Genomic DNA, 19,071 nt, shown 5'->3' on the forward strand with positions numbered 1-19,071 from the left:
TGCTGTAGTCGAAATATCTCTCAAACCTGCAATCCACCTTATGTTTATACATTTCTTAGGTATTAGACATTTCTGACTAGAAACGAGAAACGAAAAATTTTCCATCTTGCCAACACTCTCCCTTATGTCGCAAGAAAAAAGGAAAACTATTTGTAAAACAGCGGCTGAGAAGTTTTGCTTCAACCGCCTTATTGCCCAGACTTTGCTACTTCTGTCTACCAGGCTCAGCTTTAAGATCTTTACGGGCTACTCGCTAGTTGCTTATGCTTCTAAGAATCCGCTGACAATCCTAAACTTAAGTTCAATACTTACCCAAGTCTCTTAATTGAAGTATATATGTATATAGACAGAAGAGCAGTCATTATCAACATAATTTATTATTTTCAACGTAATTTGGTTTATTCATACGAGTATTCTTACAATTGCATTTATTTTTCGGACAATTCTGGGTTCGTGGATCACGTGACTTTTTTTCTTTCATACGATAGTTTATATTTTTAAATTATTTTTTATTTATTTTTACAATATATATTTGTGGCTTTGCAATAGACAAGTGAACTATTCGGTGTGGGTGTGTAAGTGTGAGGGCGTGAGAGTTGAAGGTGCATTAGAAAAAATATGCCTAAATATATTTATTTATATTATTTTACTTTTCATTCATTTTTCTAATACATATTTGCATGTATTTATATATATATATAATATTTTATTTATATAACTATTTTTTCTCTCTTTTAGCTTAAGTAAAACTTGAATAGCAATATATGCGTAATTAATTATATAGTTTTTTTTGTTTGACTAACTTTTATAGCATTTTCTCTAGCCAACACTGTGCTTGTACATATACATACTCGTATAACACATAATATATAATATGTATGTATATGTAGGTATGTATGCATGTGTGCATGGCCTAACAGTAAAATGAGACTTTAATATAATTCGTTCGCCACTTAAAGACTATTCTCTATTCTATATTCTCTCTTTTCCGCTCTGAAGTTACGACTAGACACTTATTATAGGTGAATGGGTGTGCGATTTGTTTTTGTTAGGTCTTCTACCCCAAATATACATGTACCATATAATATTTTCGAATTAACAGTTGGACACGAACGGCTGGCGTGAGAATTCTCACTTCTTTTGGTTTTTATTTTGAAAATAAATATTGCTCTATAATTTTCACTTTAGTTTCGCTTTCAATTGTCATAATAAGTATAACTTTTACTTTTTTTAGCTCTACAAGTATACCATTTATATTGTATGTATGTAAATATATCATTTATCTTATCGAATACGTTTAGCTTAGTTAGTTTTTTCTATTTAAGATACCACTTTTGAAATTGCAGTGAACTTATTTCAAACACTCTTATATTTGTATGTATGTTTGCAGGTAAGTAAAAGTAGTATGTAGTGCTCTCTGTCTTCAGACTTACAGTCGCGCGCAAGTGTAATGGGACACAGCGTAAGTTTTTATAGAAAAAAATATAATAATGGAATTAAAGTTGTAGAAATTTAAAATTAATGCATATGAAAGAATTCTATGGGACCCTAAAATAACGAGTTATTTGTCCTTAAAATGCTAAAGTGCTAAAATTTAATTTTTAATTCGAACCAGTCATCAATTTTACAGTCGAAAAAAAAAATTGCTCAGAAGCGGTCAGCTTTGGTCATTAGGAGAGAAATTGTGTTCCGTTAAGACAACGCCGGGCCACATACATCAATAGTGACTCGCCAGAAGCTCGGAGAGCTTAGTTGGGAGGGTCTTAACCACCCAGAAAGAAAGTTTGAACTTGGAACCAAGTGAATACAACCTATTCCTGTCTATGCTGAATGATGGTTTTTGGGAAAAAATTGGCTTCAAGAGAGGCTTTTGAAAATCGATTGTCCCAATTTTTTGCCAATAAAGACGAGGAATTCTGAGAGTGTTGAATATTTTTTTACTAGACCTCGTATACTCGGCATGAGGACATTACTATAACGGAAAGTGGTTAAAAAAGTTATATAAATAATTAGGTTGAAAGTGTGCATAGTAAGGCCGACATTTTAAGAGACTTCTTTTGTAGAACATTTCAAACCTCCAAAAATCATAGAATAAAAGAACGGTCCATACTAATAAATGCGCTCTTTAATTTTACTACCTCTTTTTAAAGACGATGTATTGAATTTAGTTTTAGTGGAAATTAATAAAATAATTAGTAATTTGTTTAGCTCTGTCCCATTTCTTTTTCTTGCAACTGTATGCATTCTGCGAATCAACCTACGCAGGCATTTTCGTTTTGATCTATTTTAACAAATTCTTTTAGTTCTTTGTGATTTTTGTATTATTTGTTACATTCACTATAGGATTCCGTTAGACATGCTCATTTATTACGTTTTATGTAGAAGCATAAAATGTGGTGTAAAGTGTTGTTGTTGGTTTATTTTTTTTAATACCCGTTTAAATTTCTGCAAGGATCGTATTTTGAAACTTTTATCACAGAATTTTTATCTAATAGTTATAATACACACGCACATTTATATAGTATTATTTGTGTATGCTATTTGTGTGTGTGTGTGTAAAGCGTTTTTGCACAAAAGCTTTTAAAAAACTGCTATCCACTTCTTTAATTTGAATTAGATCTTTTGGTCTAAATCCTTTATATATGAGAAAAGTAAAAATCATGACAGAAAAACTTCTATAATTGAAAAAATATCGATGAATGCACACAGACCTCCAGAAATCGTTTTTGAGACGGATCAAATAAATTGGAACATCTCAGGGTCAAGCGTATCGAGCCAAAAGCAGACTACTCATACGATGAAAACTAATTCGTAATTTTTCTGAAATTTACATTTTTGTTTTCTTGACTCAGTAATTACCGCACCGCCCTCCTAGGCCATTAGAGGAATTTTGTAAAATATAATTTTCGAAGTAAAGAATTTTTATGTGCAGCAGCATTTCTCCCGATAAATAGCGTGCATGCTTCGCTTATATACCGTGTTTATATGTGTATATGTTTATTAGTTATTTGCCTAGCTAGTATTTGGTAGTGTGCAGTATTTGTTGTAAATATACAACATGTTTTTTTTTTGTAATATGTGATTGCCAGCCAAAATTGCAGCTTGTTATTATTGCAATATTTATATTTTTCTGTGCAAGTAACAACAAATAAAGTACTTAAACGACGTTAATTATACATATACATATACTATATAATATATATTAATTTAAATTTCACAAATTGTTGCAACTAACCGCAAATATTTTTAATTATTTTTATTTAATTAACCACAAATAATATTGCATTAATTTCACAACTATTCACATTTAATTAATTCAATAATTTATATTCAAGATTTGTATTGCAATGGTTTTATCATAACACTGTTTGTTGTTTTTGTTGTTTATTTTTTCATTAGAGTTATCCAATTGTACATTTGCTTAATTATGTATTATTTTTATGTTTAAATTTAGTTTTTATTACAAAATCAGTCTCAATACAATAAGCCATCATCAAAAATTTGCTTAACTGTAAAATCTGAACGCGAAAAAAGAAACGTTTGCCTATATAATATACATGTGTATCATACAAATACATACATATGTACATATGTTATGTCCTTATATACTACCTATTTTATATATCATATATCTATCATATAATTTTCTCTTTGCCGTAATGTTACGTATACGCCTAGTCGACCTGTCACACTGAATAAGGTTTGAGGTGAGGAAATTTTAATGTAATTGTTGTTGTGTTTATGTGAATTTAATGGTAATTGTATGTATACAGTTTGAAAATATTGATAGTTAGAAATATTTAAAATTTTCTTTTTAGTTAAAGATATATAATGTTTGCTGGAACAGTTGTTGTATAACTTTAGCGCATTATTACAATAGAAAAAACGTTGAAATTTAAATGATACTCATTTTTTTTAACAGATATCAACTAAATTTGTAGAATACACACAAAATATACAAAAGAAAAACTAAATTTCTGAATATTTTTGGAATCATGCTTAAATATTATTTTAAAAATTTGTAAAAGTAAAAATTTAAATGAATAAATATCGAAAATTTGCATAATATTTAAATAATTTTCGAGTTTAAATCGAACTTTTGAAATATCACTAACATTAGAACCACAAAACCAACACTTTGCGTATATTTTTGGATTGTTTTGTTTGTAAAGCGCTTAATTTGGCATATTTAAAAAAATTTACAATATTTTTAAAAAATGTCTCTATATGAATTCCGTATAAAAAAAGAAATATTTTTAAGTTTAAAATATATATTAAAGAGTGTAGAAGTAAGAGATAAAAATCATAATTTCAAGAAAATATTGCAGCGAAGTATCTACTGAGGAGATAATGTAATGAGTGCTATTTCAAAAATATCAAGCGCTACATACTTCTATCTACAGTAATCCTTCTTCGTATATTTTGTTAACACAAATTTATTTCTTGAACTTCAAAACCATCAAAATCAATATATTTAAAAGCATTTTCTTCGATGGGTCTTATAATTTATATGGGTGTATATACCCTGTATAATTGCAAAGTGCTTTATAACCTACATTACTCTAGTTTTTTTTGCAAATTACTTGTAATTAACCATAACTACATTTGCTGTTACATAACTAGGTGAATATCGAACTGTTCTTAATTTTGTGCTAGGCTTTGTTATATTATCTGTATTTATATATGTACAGTACAGTTAACTCATTTAGGACTACTACAGTTTTGCACAAGCAATAGTTATTAATGCTTATCTAAAGGTTTACATTCTAAAATTAATCGGTTTTGTTTAGAGTTTTTCATTATTTATTATTATTTTTTTGTATTCAATAAAAATTATATGAACCTTATTGCTAACTGACATATATTATATCGAAATTATTTAATTAATTTATTATTTATGCATGCTTCCTTATCTGCTTATATTGCTTTGGGTTTTGGAGTAGTTTATACGAATTGTGAATATAAAAAATGAATAAAAATCAGAAAAGGTATCAACACGAATAACTATTAGTACATATGTTAAACTATAATTTAATGATTTTATTAACTAAAGTATACTTTTGCGAGGACTAGTAATACATATGTGTGTGCTTTAACATTTGTTTGTGTTTTTAAACAATATCTTAGAGCAATCGATAGAAAAAAATAGATAAATTTTGAAGATATTTAGAAATTTAAGCAATCATACTATATGTAAGTATGTACGGAGGATTTGAAATGAAGGAAGTAAACGAAAGGTTTATAACTTTAAAAAATAATTTTTAGTGTATGAGATCATTGCTTTTGTCTATTTTTCAGATTTAAAGCATCAAACATTTATATGTTTCACCTATTAAATGTGTCTCCTAAATCACATAATGAGATTCAAATAAGAAACTAAGGCTAAATACAAAGTAAAATAGTATTTGAATGAAATTCCACTATATGTTCAGCTTAATATCATCTGATCAAATTGCACTCGGACTGGTCCATTTAAATAACGAGGGCAAACCAATTCGATAAAATCTTGCGAGGTTTCATCAAACAAACAGTATTTTAAAGAAATAGTGCTTCAAAATCGTCGTGTTGTCATCATAGAGATAGCGGAAAATCTTAACATCTCTTATGGATCCACTCAACCCATTTTGTTAAAGGTTTTGTGTATGACGCGTGCCATTATTCGACTCAACGATTTGAATCTTTTGCAAAACGTCGTTGAGTAGAGGTCGCAAAAGAGATGTTTGGCAATGTCGCTGAGTACCCTATATTCATAAATGCATCATAATTGGTGACGAGACGTAGATTATGAAATTGACGACAAAACTTTACAACAATCTAGCAAATGGAAAAAACAAAATTCGCTGAAGCCACTGTCAGCCATCCCAGCCGAGGCTCATAACAAGTGTATGGAAAATTGGATTAAGCGTTGGCATGCTGGTATTGGCTGAGGAGCCTATTGTGAAGGCGATAATAAGAATTTGTATTAAAGTAAAAATAAAATAGAATACGTAGGAATGTTGTTGTTTTTTTTTGTTAGTTTTGATCGAATTTGCTAAGATAGTATTTTTAGTTAAAAAAATATAAATTCTTGCAGTTTTATTTAATTTTTAAGCTAAATAGTTTCCTCCAGTGCTTGGTTATGTATGGTATGCATTTAAAATAAATAGTTGATCTATACAAGCTTAGTTCTTAAAAAACTTAACAAAAAAAATTGTGTTTAAATACGATAAATTAAAATGTTCTAATAATTAGTCTATAAACACTCACAATCGTTTGTTTGATAATTAATAAACTCATTTATATGACAGTAATGATCTATTTTTATACCCGTACAACGTATTGTATAGGGTAGAATACTTTTGTGTTTTGTTTTTTTTTGTCTAATTTGTTGTTTTTGTGTTAGTTTATCATCAAACAAAATTAACACAGCGCAAATTGTTGAGCACATTTCACCTATTATAACTAATTTAATGCTTAAGTTAAGTAATTACTTTATATTATATACTTATATATACTAACTATATATGTATGTACATATATATGGATATACCATGTACATATGTAACATTTGCATATTTTGCTTTTAAGAACTTCGTGTAGCTCAAGTGGAATTTAGAATGCTTTTGCAATGCTATTGCTTCGGATACAACTGTACATATGTTACATACAAGTGGATTTAGGCGTGTCCATTTTCGGTAAGGGCGCACAATAAAACATGTTATTTGTATGTAAATTTTATATATATTCTATATATTCTAACTCACATCTGCAACTGTGTGCGTGTGTATGTGTGGTTCTAAGTACTGGGCACAGTTACTTAGGTCTATGCATATTTACTGCTTAAACATGTATGCATGTAATATACATACGCTATATGTAGCATATACATATATATTATACATACATACAAGTGGATTTATATGTATATTTAACTATGTGCCTACCACTGTTTTACATTCACGAAAAATCAATTCCATATTTAACTAACTTTAATATCTATACTTAAATATATAAGCACTAGTGTCTGCACTATAATCTAGTTTTTTTATAAGCTACAACCTATACAACTACACTTTACGCTATTAATGCATATTTGTTGTAAACACAGTGTATACACACCTAAATATTACGTAATATTCGTAAATTTCAGCCTTACGCTACGCCCCTTAGCGGTTCGCGGCAAACACAACCAACTCGTGCCCGACTTCGTTATAGCGGCATTTGTCTAATCGCTATTTAGATCGTCGCCGATGAGACTGCGATCCATGCCCTTCCAGTTGCTGGAGTTGAGTGCAGCGGCTGTGATGCCATAAGTACCGCTAGGCAGGCGCTTTTGCCGACATAACGCTATGCGCGTCTTGTTGGGCGATGTCGGTTGTAGCAACGGCGATGTGGCTTGTGGTGAGTCCATGTCGTCGGTATTCTCTTCGGGACAACTATCCGATGGTGAGGCTAGACGCTCACGAGTTTTTATGGACTTTTTCAAGCGACGCAAAAATCTATATTGAAGCAATGGGATTAGAATTTTGCAAAATATTTCTGAGAATTTTCGAGTAAGAGGTGTGAAAGGATGTGGATGTGTGGACCTTCAGGTAAGGCTAGCCTTCAACTGTTCCTATTTTAACTTTAAAGCAGAAGCAAAGACTTTTTGGGAATTTGCTTGCCGTGGTTCTTGTTCTATTCTGACTTCAACTTCAGTAGTTATAGGATTAAGGATTGTTAGCACTTGGTTTTACGAACACAATTATATAATCTTACATTAAATATATTAAAACCTTACCTTATTTGATTGCCGATCGCACGCAAACGATTTATTTTACATTTCGGCTTAACAGTTTCAGTATCTTCCTTTACAATGCTGGGTGATATACGACGCAATAAAGCCTTTGTACAGATAGAATGAAAATTTGTATAAACCATAAAAATTAATTTTGAAATTTAAACTAAAAACCCTTACATCGGCCACCTCTTCTTCGCTGAGGCTCTCCTGTTTTCGTGGACGCTTCTCACGATTCGGAGAATTGAGACCTGTAAGAAACAGAAAATATAATTTGAATCGGTATAGAGATCGAGTCATACGCTTTAACTTACGCCGCGGTAGAGGTCGTGTTAGAGCCAACTCTTTGGGTGAAACTAGACTCTCCGATGAGGATGAGCTGCTCGCTACTGGTGGTCGGCTATTGAGACGTCTCTTTGGGCTCTTACGTGTGGTAACTGCCGAAACTGGGCAGGGGTGATGATGCGAAAGACAATGCTTACTACATGTATGTGTACTACTGCTCGGCGTAGTGGTCGATGCAGTCAGCGACTCCTTGCTCGGTAAATCAAGTTGTTGCTTTGTCGGCGATTGTGTGGCTGAACATTTCGATGATTTGCGTTCGCGCTTTTTACTGCTGCTGCGACGCTGATGTGTGAAGGAGCCGCCTTTACCATCCGACGATGGAAAGTCATAGAGGCCATCTGAATCGGTGAATGGCAATTGATCCTTACGTCCATAAAAATGTGGCGAAAAGCGTCCCATACTGGCGCGTTCACTTAGCGGACTTTCCGAACGCGACGACACCGGTGACAGACCCTTTTCGTTACCATCAATTTGTATCACAATAGAAGGCAGTTGTAGTTGTGCCATTTGATGGCTGGCACTCGTGCTGCTGACGGTGCTGGTATTTGCCGCTTGTTGCGGTTCGTCTACCTCGATTAGCACGTGCTCGGCCATGTAGGCACCGAGAGTTTTGAAGCGATTGCTGCTCAAGCGACAGTCATCCATTTTCTCGTCGACGTGATCAGTACCAATACCTTCGTCATTCGACTCCAATATGATTTCGTCCGAGAACGTCTCAGAATCGGAACGTGGTCTATGCAAATGATCAGTACTGCTGCCTGTCGCGCCACTTTCAGCGCCCGCACCTTTACCATTCGTTATGTTCTCTTTACAGCTGGCTAATGCAGAGTTTTTTCGCCTATTCAAAAGATTTACATGCAGTGAAAGACCACCACCGGAATGTCCACTGCCTGGCTCATCCATTTCGCCAGGACATAATGGATTACTAGAGCCGCAGCGACTCGGACCGGGGCTCGCCATGCTTGAATAGCCGGAAGAGCTGAGATTGCTTTCAGAGATGGTGCGATCAGCGCGACTGCACATTGTGAATGGACTCAGGTAGCACATACCAACAGGGTTTGGTGGCATCAAACCGCCTGGATTGCCGGTTTTCGTGGCTGGTGACAATGGCTCGGTATCCGATTCCAGTTCACTCATATTGGAAGTGACGGTAATCATTGGCGGTACAAAGGGAAATTCTAGCGAGTTCGGTTTTTCAAATTGTTTTAAGAGCCTGTCGAAAAGAGTCGGAGGAAAAATTAGATATTTATTTAGTTTTACATATATGATTGAGGATTGTTTTCAGTTTCCAGGCTAGAAAATATAAGCTATGAACTTCTAGGTGATATAGTAGGTGGATTCACTAATACACACGCATGTACATTTCAACATGTGCGCTCGAATAAGTGAGTTAAGAACTAAAACGCTGTGAATGGCTCGCCTAAATGAAGCTAAGGAATACGACTGCACATAATATTAGTGTGAATATAGATAAATAATTAATTGAATTTCGAACACAGTATGGAACAACGAAAAATGAAGAAACGAAAAGCGATGTGCACTACTTATATACCTTTTTTGTTGTTGCTTATTTGGAAACATAAAACTGGTTTCACCTATGCTGGCTCGTTGCGGTGGTGGTGATCCCGGGAATATGATCATCGGGTGACGATTTCTCGTTGGACTCGGATGCTCCACCGTCAATGTTGGTATGATGAGATCACGTGGTCGCGGTGTTCTCTCCTCCGGTGTTGGCGGTTCCACATCAATGACAATCGCTGGTGGCTTCAATGCCACAACTCCAGCATTCATAATGGTGTTAGTTGCCTGGAGACCGCTTGCTGTCGGCGTGGGTGGTGAGAATCTCAAGAGCGGTAGTTTATTCAGTAAATCCGCTCCACGGTTCTGACCTGCCATGGAGGTGGTGGCGGTGTCAGTGGGCGTTGTCTCCACATCACTATCAATAATGACATGCGTTTTACCCGTATGCAGATCCAGTACGATCTTCTCCTTGGACAATGTTTATGAGAAATAAAAACGAAAAATGCAACATTAGAGAAGAAGTAACATCGGAATTTTAAGGGTTTTGCATAGTTTTAAAGCAGCATGGTAAAAATAAATCAATGTAACTGATTTTTAAAAATTACTATGTAATGGAGATAGTAAATCTGATGAATCTTGCGTTCTGCTTTAAATGAGTATTATTAAAGGTCTACCGTTTTGAACCCTTTGGAACATGCTTTACTTTTTATCTCAAGATCTTGTGAACTTCTTGTTGTGTAAGATGTGGTTTAGATAAGGGTAGTGTTAAGTTATAATTATTTTCCTAGTCCATATGTCTTTATTGAACTCGCCTCCATTATTTCATATAGTGTAATATAAAGCGCCGTATGAAAAAAGTTTATAGATCTATATATCGAAGAATGGTTCTCACTAACGTAATTGATCCATCAATCCATCACGATGGGCTTAAATTGCGAGGCAACTCACACGGATTTCAATACGGTACGAGATCATTTGAATACACAAGAATATTTTCTCTCATTTTCTAAATATATTTTTAGGTCTTTCTTAAATTATTGCAAAATTACTAGCTCATCCTACACGTATACGAAATATAAAATACTTCCACCATTGTCGATTAAATATTCAAGAGGTTTTGATGAAGATCGCAGAAAATATCGGATACGGCGAGATTATATCGGTTTTATGGATTGTTAAGAGTGTTCTTTGACTATACCTTTGTAAACTATTTTATTTAGCTATCTATTTAAGAATGTTCTTCTTCCTTACTTAAGACTGTAATTTTTAAGATCTAATAAGTTTTTTAAGCGTTAATATAGATGTATAAGTTTAGCAGTAACCTTAATTTTACATGGTTAGAATAGATGTTCTATAAATTTGTGTTAAGAGGCTAGCATTAAATATGAAATATGAAAGCATGTCCAAGAGTAGAGTAATAGCTTTACATAGCAACAGAGTTTGTAGTTTTTCTCAGCTAAACCACCTATGGTTTTTGCGTCCGAATTGTATAATTATACCATCATCTGAGTCAATCTGCGTTGATTGTGTTTATTAAGAAAAAATGTTTAACCTGATAAATAAGTCTCAAAATGTATTATATGTTATATTCACTTAAGGAAACATTTAGAAATATGCATACGTACAAATTATATGGGAATGAAAAATTAAATGCGATCATGACTCTCTATATATATTATATATATCTCATAACTCTATCAACCATGCTGTGGTTGGTTTAAGGACGGCGGAGTAAACCGAAAACACGAGATTGTTCGTGTTGTTTAGGGCTATGATTTTACTTAGATGAGTGAAATAAGATCATTTTGGGTAATTCGTTGAAGGAGGAAGCAATGTGATTAGTCATCGTCTCTTTTACATGCATTGCTCTTTGAATATAACTAAATTTTTATGTAAACAGCCTTAACAAAGAAATTTTCCGGGAATGAAGAAAATTAGGGCAAACCTAGGTTAAGTTAGGTTAGATGGCTGATCTTTCAACATGACACTTAGACTGTTATGTAAGGTCCTTTGTGAAGCCAGACGAAAAACTGCTGTGGTGGGATATCAGCTAACCTTCCAAACAGCCGATGTAGCAAGCATAATCCCGATCGGACAGTGTCCACTTAGAACTTTCCCTAGACCTCTAACGATTTACCCTGCACCAGAAGGACCTTGCGACTGCACAGCTGCTGATAGTTGACCTACGCTTGTTGAGCTGGTCTGAGATCCAACAGTCCAATAAGCGAAAAACCTAACATTTAAATGAAAATGGATAAATTTACTCATGGGCAAATCTGTCTCTAACTTCTACTCATTTTTTTTAAATGTACTGCTTGAATAGTAGGCTATATCTCAACTTCTATTTCGCTTAGAAAAATGTAGTAAACGCGTTGGATCGAAGATGAAAGAAAGTCGATCACTAAGGATCCTGGATCACTTTGCTGGACTGGCTTTTTGATGGCGGTTGGTAGGACCGAGAATAAATTTTATTCAATTTTAATTCCTATCGGCAATAGTTTTAAGAGATATAGGTTAAAAAGTTATTCATATATTAAGGCTTCTTGACTTTGTGACTTTCAGACTTCGGAGTGGATAGAGGAATTTTCAACTTAAAAATAGTCCAACAAGATAGTTCGGACAGTAATATATTGTATCAACAAATAATGGAGGATATGTGTAGAGTTTATCTTTCGCATATCTTCCTAACCTCAATATTAGTACGGACAATCTTACTCACCGACATCTGTTCATCACTGCAGTCACTGCGTATGCTCTTCTGCTCATCGTCGCTGTAATCACAGGTCGACAGTGGATCTTCCTGGAATATCGGACTGTTTGAACGCTGTGGCCGTGGCATAATCGGTGTGAGAGCTGGCGACGGCATCGGTGTAGGCATCTCACGTATTGGCGATAGACACTTATTATTAATACCATTGCTAGGTATCTCAAGCAGTATAGTCGGTGGGTGCAGTAAGTTCGTAGACGATGACGAGTTCGATGACGATGGTGTTGATGAAGATTTGTGCGCATTAAGAACATCGAGCACGGGCACCTCAATCGTGGTTTGACGATAGAATATCGGCGAATCGGGTGGACCACTCGAAAAACTAACCGGCGTATGCATAGACGAAGTGGAGGATTCATCATCGCCGGGTGCATCATCTTGTGGACTAGAAGCGTTTGGGGTTGTTGATGGTGATACATATACAGATGCACTATGCGTTATGTTAGCAGTGTTTGTGTTGGTACTTGAGGCAGTTGTTATTGCATAGGCGTTTGCATTTGATGAAGAGGAAGCAAGATTACGGAACATAGCTAAAATGGAGTCGGCACTTGAGACTTTCGGGCGTGCAATTGTGCCGATACGACTACGTGATGGTCCGCCAAAGCCCGCGGCAATACCGAGCGGCAGATGGGTATTGTGATTTGTGCCACCGATATCACTGCCACTGGTCTGCATCGAACGCAAACCGAAATCGGTAAGTGCTAAGTCGGAACTGGATAGTGAGTCGCTACCCTGATTCGATGAGGTGCTGTGCGGTGAACGTATATCGTTTGTGCACGGTGACGCAGGCACTGAGCTGCCGCGAAACTGTAAATCAGTTGGTAGGCTGAGGGCACTCGAGTTCCGTGCGTTCTAAGGGTGTGCAGTGATGAGGGAGTAGCGCAGGAGGAGGAGAGAAAAGACAATGTAAGTGAATGAGTTTCAAGTTATATGACAGAAAATGAAAGTAAAACATAAATAATATGATTGGTGCGGTCCTCATCCTTTTTATATTTTAATTTAACATTACCTATAAATGTATTTGAAAATTCGACAACGGACTTAAAAACTTTCGGACAATAATGCACACATTTTCATTTTTTTTTTGACTAGTACTACTTAGAGTAGGGCTTAATGTTAGAAAAGTACAGTTCTGTGATAACAAATAGCAGTTGTTTGTTTGTGGAATGAAGAGTGCAGCGAGTATAAGCACTATATAGCGTTGGTAGTGTTCAAAGAAAAGCCTCTCTCTCTTCCGGATCCTGAGTATATGGACATAAATATTTTGATTTCTTTGCCTGAGAATTTAAAACTCACTTTAGTATACTGTCACAATGTCTAGACTAGAATTTTCTATTAGCTATTATCGTCAGTAATCATTTATCGACCATCTAACATCCAACACCATACTCACCGTCATATGTCCAATATCCATATCCGAACCAGAGCTCATTTCAGCAGACACTTTATTCAGCAGTCGCGCGAATGTCACCTTCTTCTCGAGTTTCGGATCGGCAATTGTGCGTGCAACATTCGCTACATTTGTCGATGTCAGCGAGCCAGAATTCTCAGAGAATGTAGTCTCTTTAACATCGCTCTCGGAGTCGACATTGCTGGCCGAAGCGCGCAGACGATTCTCCGTCATGTTGATGAGCTCGCCGAGGCTAACTTTCGGCTTGTCCACATTCGTTGCCGGCGAGACTAGTTGTTGTAAAATTTGTTTCTTTTCGGCAGCATTTTTCTTTACCGGCGTAGAGTTGTTGCGCTTCTTGCGTGGCGACGGCGAACCTGTGATAGCGTAAAAAATTTTACATATTAGCAGCGGTTCTTCGGAGATTATTCTCTGTATATGTAACTACAAAGATGTCTCACATATAAAACACAAACAAATGCTAGGTAAATAAAGCACATTCAATTACATACAAATGAGTGAAGAGGAGAAAAAGCAGTTGTGTAAGCGTAATGTGATGGTGTTATGTGCTGGGAAATTGGAAAAAGTACAGGTAACTCTCCTTTAAAACTTAGAGAATATATTGACAGCTATTTGAACTGACAGCTTAGGTTCGATGGTTGATACTTAAGATGGTGACCGCACTTGGACTGCTTTGTGTCCTTTGTGTAGCCATAAAAATGGAACTGCTGTATCCGATCTTTTAAGTCGACAAAGTGCCTTGAGGTCAATACAAATTTGATTAGGTGTTTAATTTCTATTTTCACCAGCTCAGTGATATCTCAGATATCTGAAATTGTGAGCTCCCAATTGTTTAAGATTTGTTCTAGCTAAGGCGGTACAATCAAAAATGACGTGTGAGATGTTTCCATTTCGTCTTTTACTATACAGCTGGTCCGTTTACTAACTACAAAATAAAGTTTTCGAATACTTCTTAGGTAATCGGCTAGTATCTGGCTTTAATTGAAGAAAGTCGTTAAGCAAAGTTAAGTCTCTTATAAATTCCGCGTATTCGTATTTACTTTCCAAGATGCAAACATAATACTTAATAATTTTAATGATTTTCATTCTCTTAAAGAAGTGTTACCTGTAACAGATGGTGCTTTTTTTCAAGAAACAAGTGCTTATGTGCGGTTTGTAGAGTACGGCAAGCAGAATATCGTTCAAAAATGTATAGTTTTCGGTGTAAAAATAAATGGCAATGATGTAGATATGTATGTAAATATGTTATACATGTTTGTATGACAATAAGATTGAAATCAACAAGACATACCTCTATAACAGCTAACTACAATACATGGAAATATGTAAATTAAATTGAATAAAATTGTATATATTCAAAATTAAAACAGCATTCACAAAATACTTTCTAAGACTACATAGTAAAAACGATAGTTCTTTTACGCCCACCAGCAGCCGCAATTCGGCGATCAAGAGTAGTTTTGTCGTTTTGTCATTTTCATGTATGTCAGCTGATCAAATCGGGGTCACAATTTTATATTTCAGATATATTTAAGAAAATATATGCTTTATTTGCTCAGATTGTGAATTTATATTTGTATGTAGTTATAATAGAATTGGTTTTAAATTTGTAATTTTATGATGATACACATACACCCTATACACCAAGTTGTAATTAGCTTTTAGAGCTTTTATAGCATCTGATTGAAGCATTTGTTTTCCAATTAACATTAAGCACAAAAAGCTAGCTAAAGTTACATAACTTATTTGTATGAGATCAATCCTTAAAAAAATATTTGCTATGTAAAAGGCCTATCAGTGATGGAGAAGCTCAAGCTAATTTAGACAATCTGCAATTAACAATTTTGCGTATTTAATATTATTTGTTTTGTAAATGAACCTATTACATAAATGGTTTTAAAAATTACATTTACATTATTAGTTCGGAAGAAGAACTTGTTCACGTTTGTATGAAATTGAATTTTATTTAATTTACATTAAAAAATAATCGATTTTTCAGGAGATTAAAATTTTTTAAATAATTTGAATTACAAACAAAAAAAATACTTTTTTCTTACAAAACGCGGCATCAATTGAAATATCGACTTTAGTATTATGAATGTTAAAATTTTATAGTTTATAAAAATTTTTTTTTTGAAAAAAAATAATGGTTTTGATTCGGAATATTTGACTACAAGTTCTGTACGTAATTCACTAACTTTTAATTATTTTTAATATTTGAGAAATTATTGAGTTTCGGGCTGATGATGAAATTTTAGTTATTACTTCCGTTGTTTTGCAAGATCCAAAACCACCTATTTTGGCGGTACTAGCTTGACGACACCTTTTTTTTTATGAGTTCGTAATTGTCACCGCGATTGTAAGCAGCATACTACTTAATAAAATAAATATATTCAAAAACAAAGATAAAATAATAAATATCGGCTTATAGTAGATTCTAAGCATTGTGCAGGTATAGAAATTATTCTAAGCTGCTGTTACGCGGAGCTTCAATAATTATGTACCTCTATGACCTATTTTCAATTTCATACGATTGGAAAATATTTTATACAGTTTGATTTTTTTTGTTGGTGGCAACTCAGTTTTAAATAGGGCTAAATGAAATATTTTTAGAATATTTCTAGTTCATTAGGATCCTCATTTGTTTAAAGTAGTCTCTGAGATGGAAAGTCAATTTTGATGAGCGACGCGGCCCATTTCATAATGCCTTTCGACGTTAAGAATTAACAAGAAAAAACGTTTACTATAATATCCTTCACAAGTACATAATATTTCTTATAAGAGCTTGATTTTGTATGGCAGCTATATGCTCGACTCAGCTTTTTATGGTGGTCATTTATAGAAATCAAATTTTTTTATATGGTCTTCTCCTATTCCTTCTGGCTGTTACAAACTTTGTGGCAATTTTAGTATACCCTGTTTAGGGTATAAAAAGAAGAGATTGTTTGGTCTTGTTTGTTAAAAAGAGGTGATATTGACTGGGCAACCCCTTCAGTTTTTACCATACCTGACAATTTTCACGATTTTGTAGAGTGCTAAAATCATCGCTATATTACCTGAATATAACCTATAATAAATAGTTTTTCGGATTGGTGTAAAAAATCTGTCGTACCCTAATCCTAACACTGCAGCTCCACTTTCAATATTACAGATTATCACACAACCAAACGCGAGTGACTCTGTATGTCAAAAACAAAAGCTCATGTGAAGCGTGCTAGCTAGTGTAAGCACCTAAATATTATACAGCTTTTATGTAGAAATGTTGGGTTTAAGATATCATATATTAATACAGATATACTTGACTTTTGGGATTAACATTTATATTTACATGGTTTTGTATGTATTATATGTGCGTTAGTAGAATTATACTTATTTACGATTAGGTGCTAAGGGGATAGATGAAGCTAGTCTCTACTTGGTTTAGGATTGCTTTTATTTGGTTAGACAACAAAATGTTGAAATTTTAATTCTAAGCAAAATCCAATATTCATTGTATATAGTGCGTATTTGTTGAAGTATAATTTTATTTAATTTATTCAGCATTCTTTTTAGATTTGCGGTGCAGTTTTTTGTGATTTAAGCATACATACATACGAGTACATACTAGGTATATGTATATATACGAGTACATGAATGGCGGTGATGTAACTTAAAGAAATAATGTGTGCAACAATTTAATATTTAATAGGTTATTATGGAAAATTTTGAGTTCAAAACTGTAACGCTTGTTTGAGGAGAGGGGGGGATATACAGCACTGTGTGTACACAACGAGATATTCGTTAAGAGGAAATTTTGCAAAAAAAAAAAACATATTTTTGATAAAAATACGAATCATAAACCAATCAAGTACTTATATGCATATAAAGCTTAACTTATACATACATATGTTAGGGGAAAGTGACAGACAAAAAGAGAGAGAGCGAGAGAGAGAGAGAGAAAGAAACAGGTAGATAGAAATACAACGCTTGAAGTGAGTTGCGGTGGAGTAATTTGCTTTTAGTATATAACTTTTTGTTTTTTGCTATAAAAAGGGTTCATAAATATTTTTGTTGAACAAATTTTTTTGTTTTTGGTTTGTGCTTGCAAATTTGTTTTAATAGTTGTTGTTGTATTGTTTTTTTCGTTTTCAAAATCAAACTCAATTTAGCCTATCTTACGTCGGGGAGGCGGTCGTAATAGATCGTCAAGTGAAAATGTACGCGCTGCTGCCCCTCCCCCTCCGGGTATTGGATTGGGGCTGCTGAGGCTCAAAAGTGACGGTTTTCTGATACCCAATCTGTTGAATATGGAACGCTGTGTGCCCGGTGCTATATTGCCGGTTGACTGTGGAATGGCAGTAGTAAATTGCAATTGCTCGCGTAATGATGTGTGATGATGATGTCCATGTATGGAACCAGGTGCTATATATTTATGAAGAAGAAAAAAAGTTTTCGTAAAAATATACAAACAAACAAACGAGTAGTAGAAGAAACAAAAACAAAAAAACAACAGAGAGAAAAAGAGAAAAAGAGAGAGAGAGAGAGACAGTAAGTGGTAGAAAAAAATTTCTTGCACAAATTTGCAAAATGAGCGCATACACGAGTATCTCAACAAAAGTAAATCGTATGTATTCGGACAAAAATAGATGTTTGCTAGCAATTTTAGTAAATACAGATATACGTATATGCGTAAAAATAAAATATTTATAAGAATCGTAGTTATATAATCTATGTATAACTTATACAAAGGTTCGGGGTTTGATATATTTACTACGCTTCAGTGGTATAGGGTAAACCAGTTTAATAAATCTTCCATATTCTCTGCTTTAGAGTGAATTTAAATAATATTTTTTTTTCATTTCTTTGTTATGTGGTCACTATTACATACACTTATATGTATATAATGAAAACATCATAAGGATTGTTTCCAGTTCTGGTTACTCGTCTAAACTTGAAACAAAACTTGAATGCGTGCATATTATCTATCGGCGATTATATAATTTTTGAAGCATTAAATTTAAAACGAGAACATGAAATCTCAACTTTATCTTTATATTTCTGTAAGGATCTCTTAGTGTGGAAGATTGCATAAATGTATCTTTGAGGAAGCAAAACGAATTTTGAAAGCGATATCAGATGTACTATCCACATGCAATCAATAGATTTCGAGTAACAAATGACATTTTTGCTACAATTTGCAACTTATTTTGACACCTTCTGTGGAATTATTTTTGAAAACTCGATGTTAATGAGACATTCATTTTGACAATTACTAAAATTTCAGAATGTTTC

The 19,071-nt window shown here is 34.0% G+C and overlaps 1 protein-coding gene across 14 annotated transcripts in view; it reads right to left on the reverse strand.

The window, feature by feature from the left end:
• Positions 1-358: 358 nt before the first annotated feature.
• Positions 359-19,071, reverse strand: part of LOC106615863 (uncharacterized) — a 159,889-nt gene continuing 141,176 nt past the window's right edge. For 4 of the 14 annotated variants that reach the window (XM_036369034.2, XM_070110823.1, XM_036369033.2 and 1 more), the window contains 8 exons: positions 17,959-18,201; positions 13,783-14,156; positions 12,342-13,241; positions 9,654-10,090; positions 8,071-9,314; positions 7,937-8,007; positions 7,760-7,863; positions 359-7,478 (listed from right to left, as the gene is read on the reverse strand). In XM_036369034.2, coding sequence (XP_036224927.2) covers positions 7,205-7,478; positions 7,760-7,863; positions 7,937-8,007; positions 8,071-9,314; positions 9,654-10,090; positions 12,342-13,241; positions 13,783-14,156; positions 17,959-18,201 — 3,647 coding nt within the window. In that variant the 3' untranslated portion in view covers positions 359-7,204. Of the gene's footprint in view, positions 7,479-7,759; positions 7,864-7,936; positions 8,008-8,070; positions 9,315-9,653; positions 10,091-11,049; positions 11,175-12,341; positions 13,242-13,782; positions 14,157-17,958; positions 18,202-19,071 lie in introns of those variants that run through there. The other 10 variants (XM_070110824.1, XM_036369037.2, XR_004977756.2 and 7 more) reach the window with 9 other exon arrangements.

Source organism: Bactrocera oleae, chromosome 5 (genome assembly GCF_042242935.1).
Source record: "Bactrocera oleae isolate idBacOlea1 chromosome 5, idBacOlea1, whole genome shotgun sequence".
Classification (NCBI taxonomy): domain Eukaryota; kingdom Metazoa; phylum Arthropoda; class Insecta; order Diptera; family Tephritidae; genus Bactrocera; species Bactrocera oleae.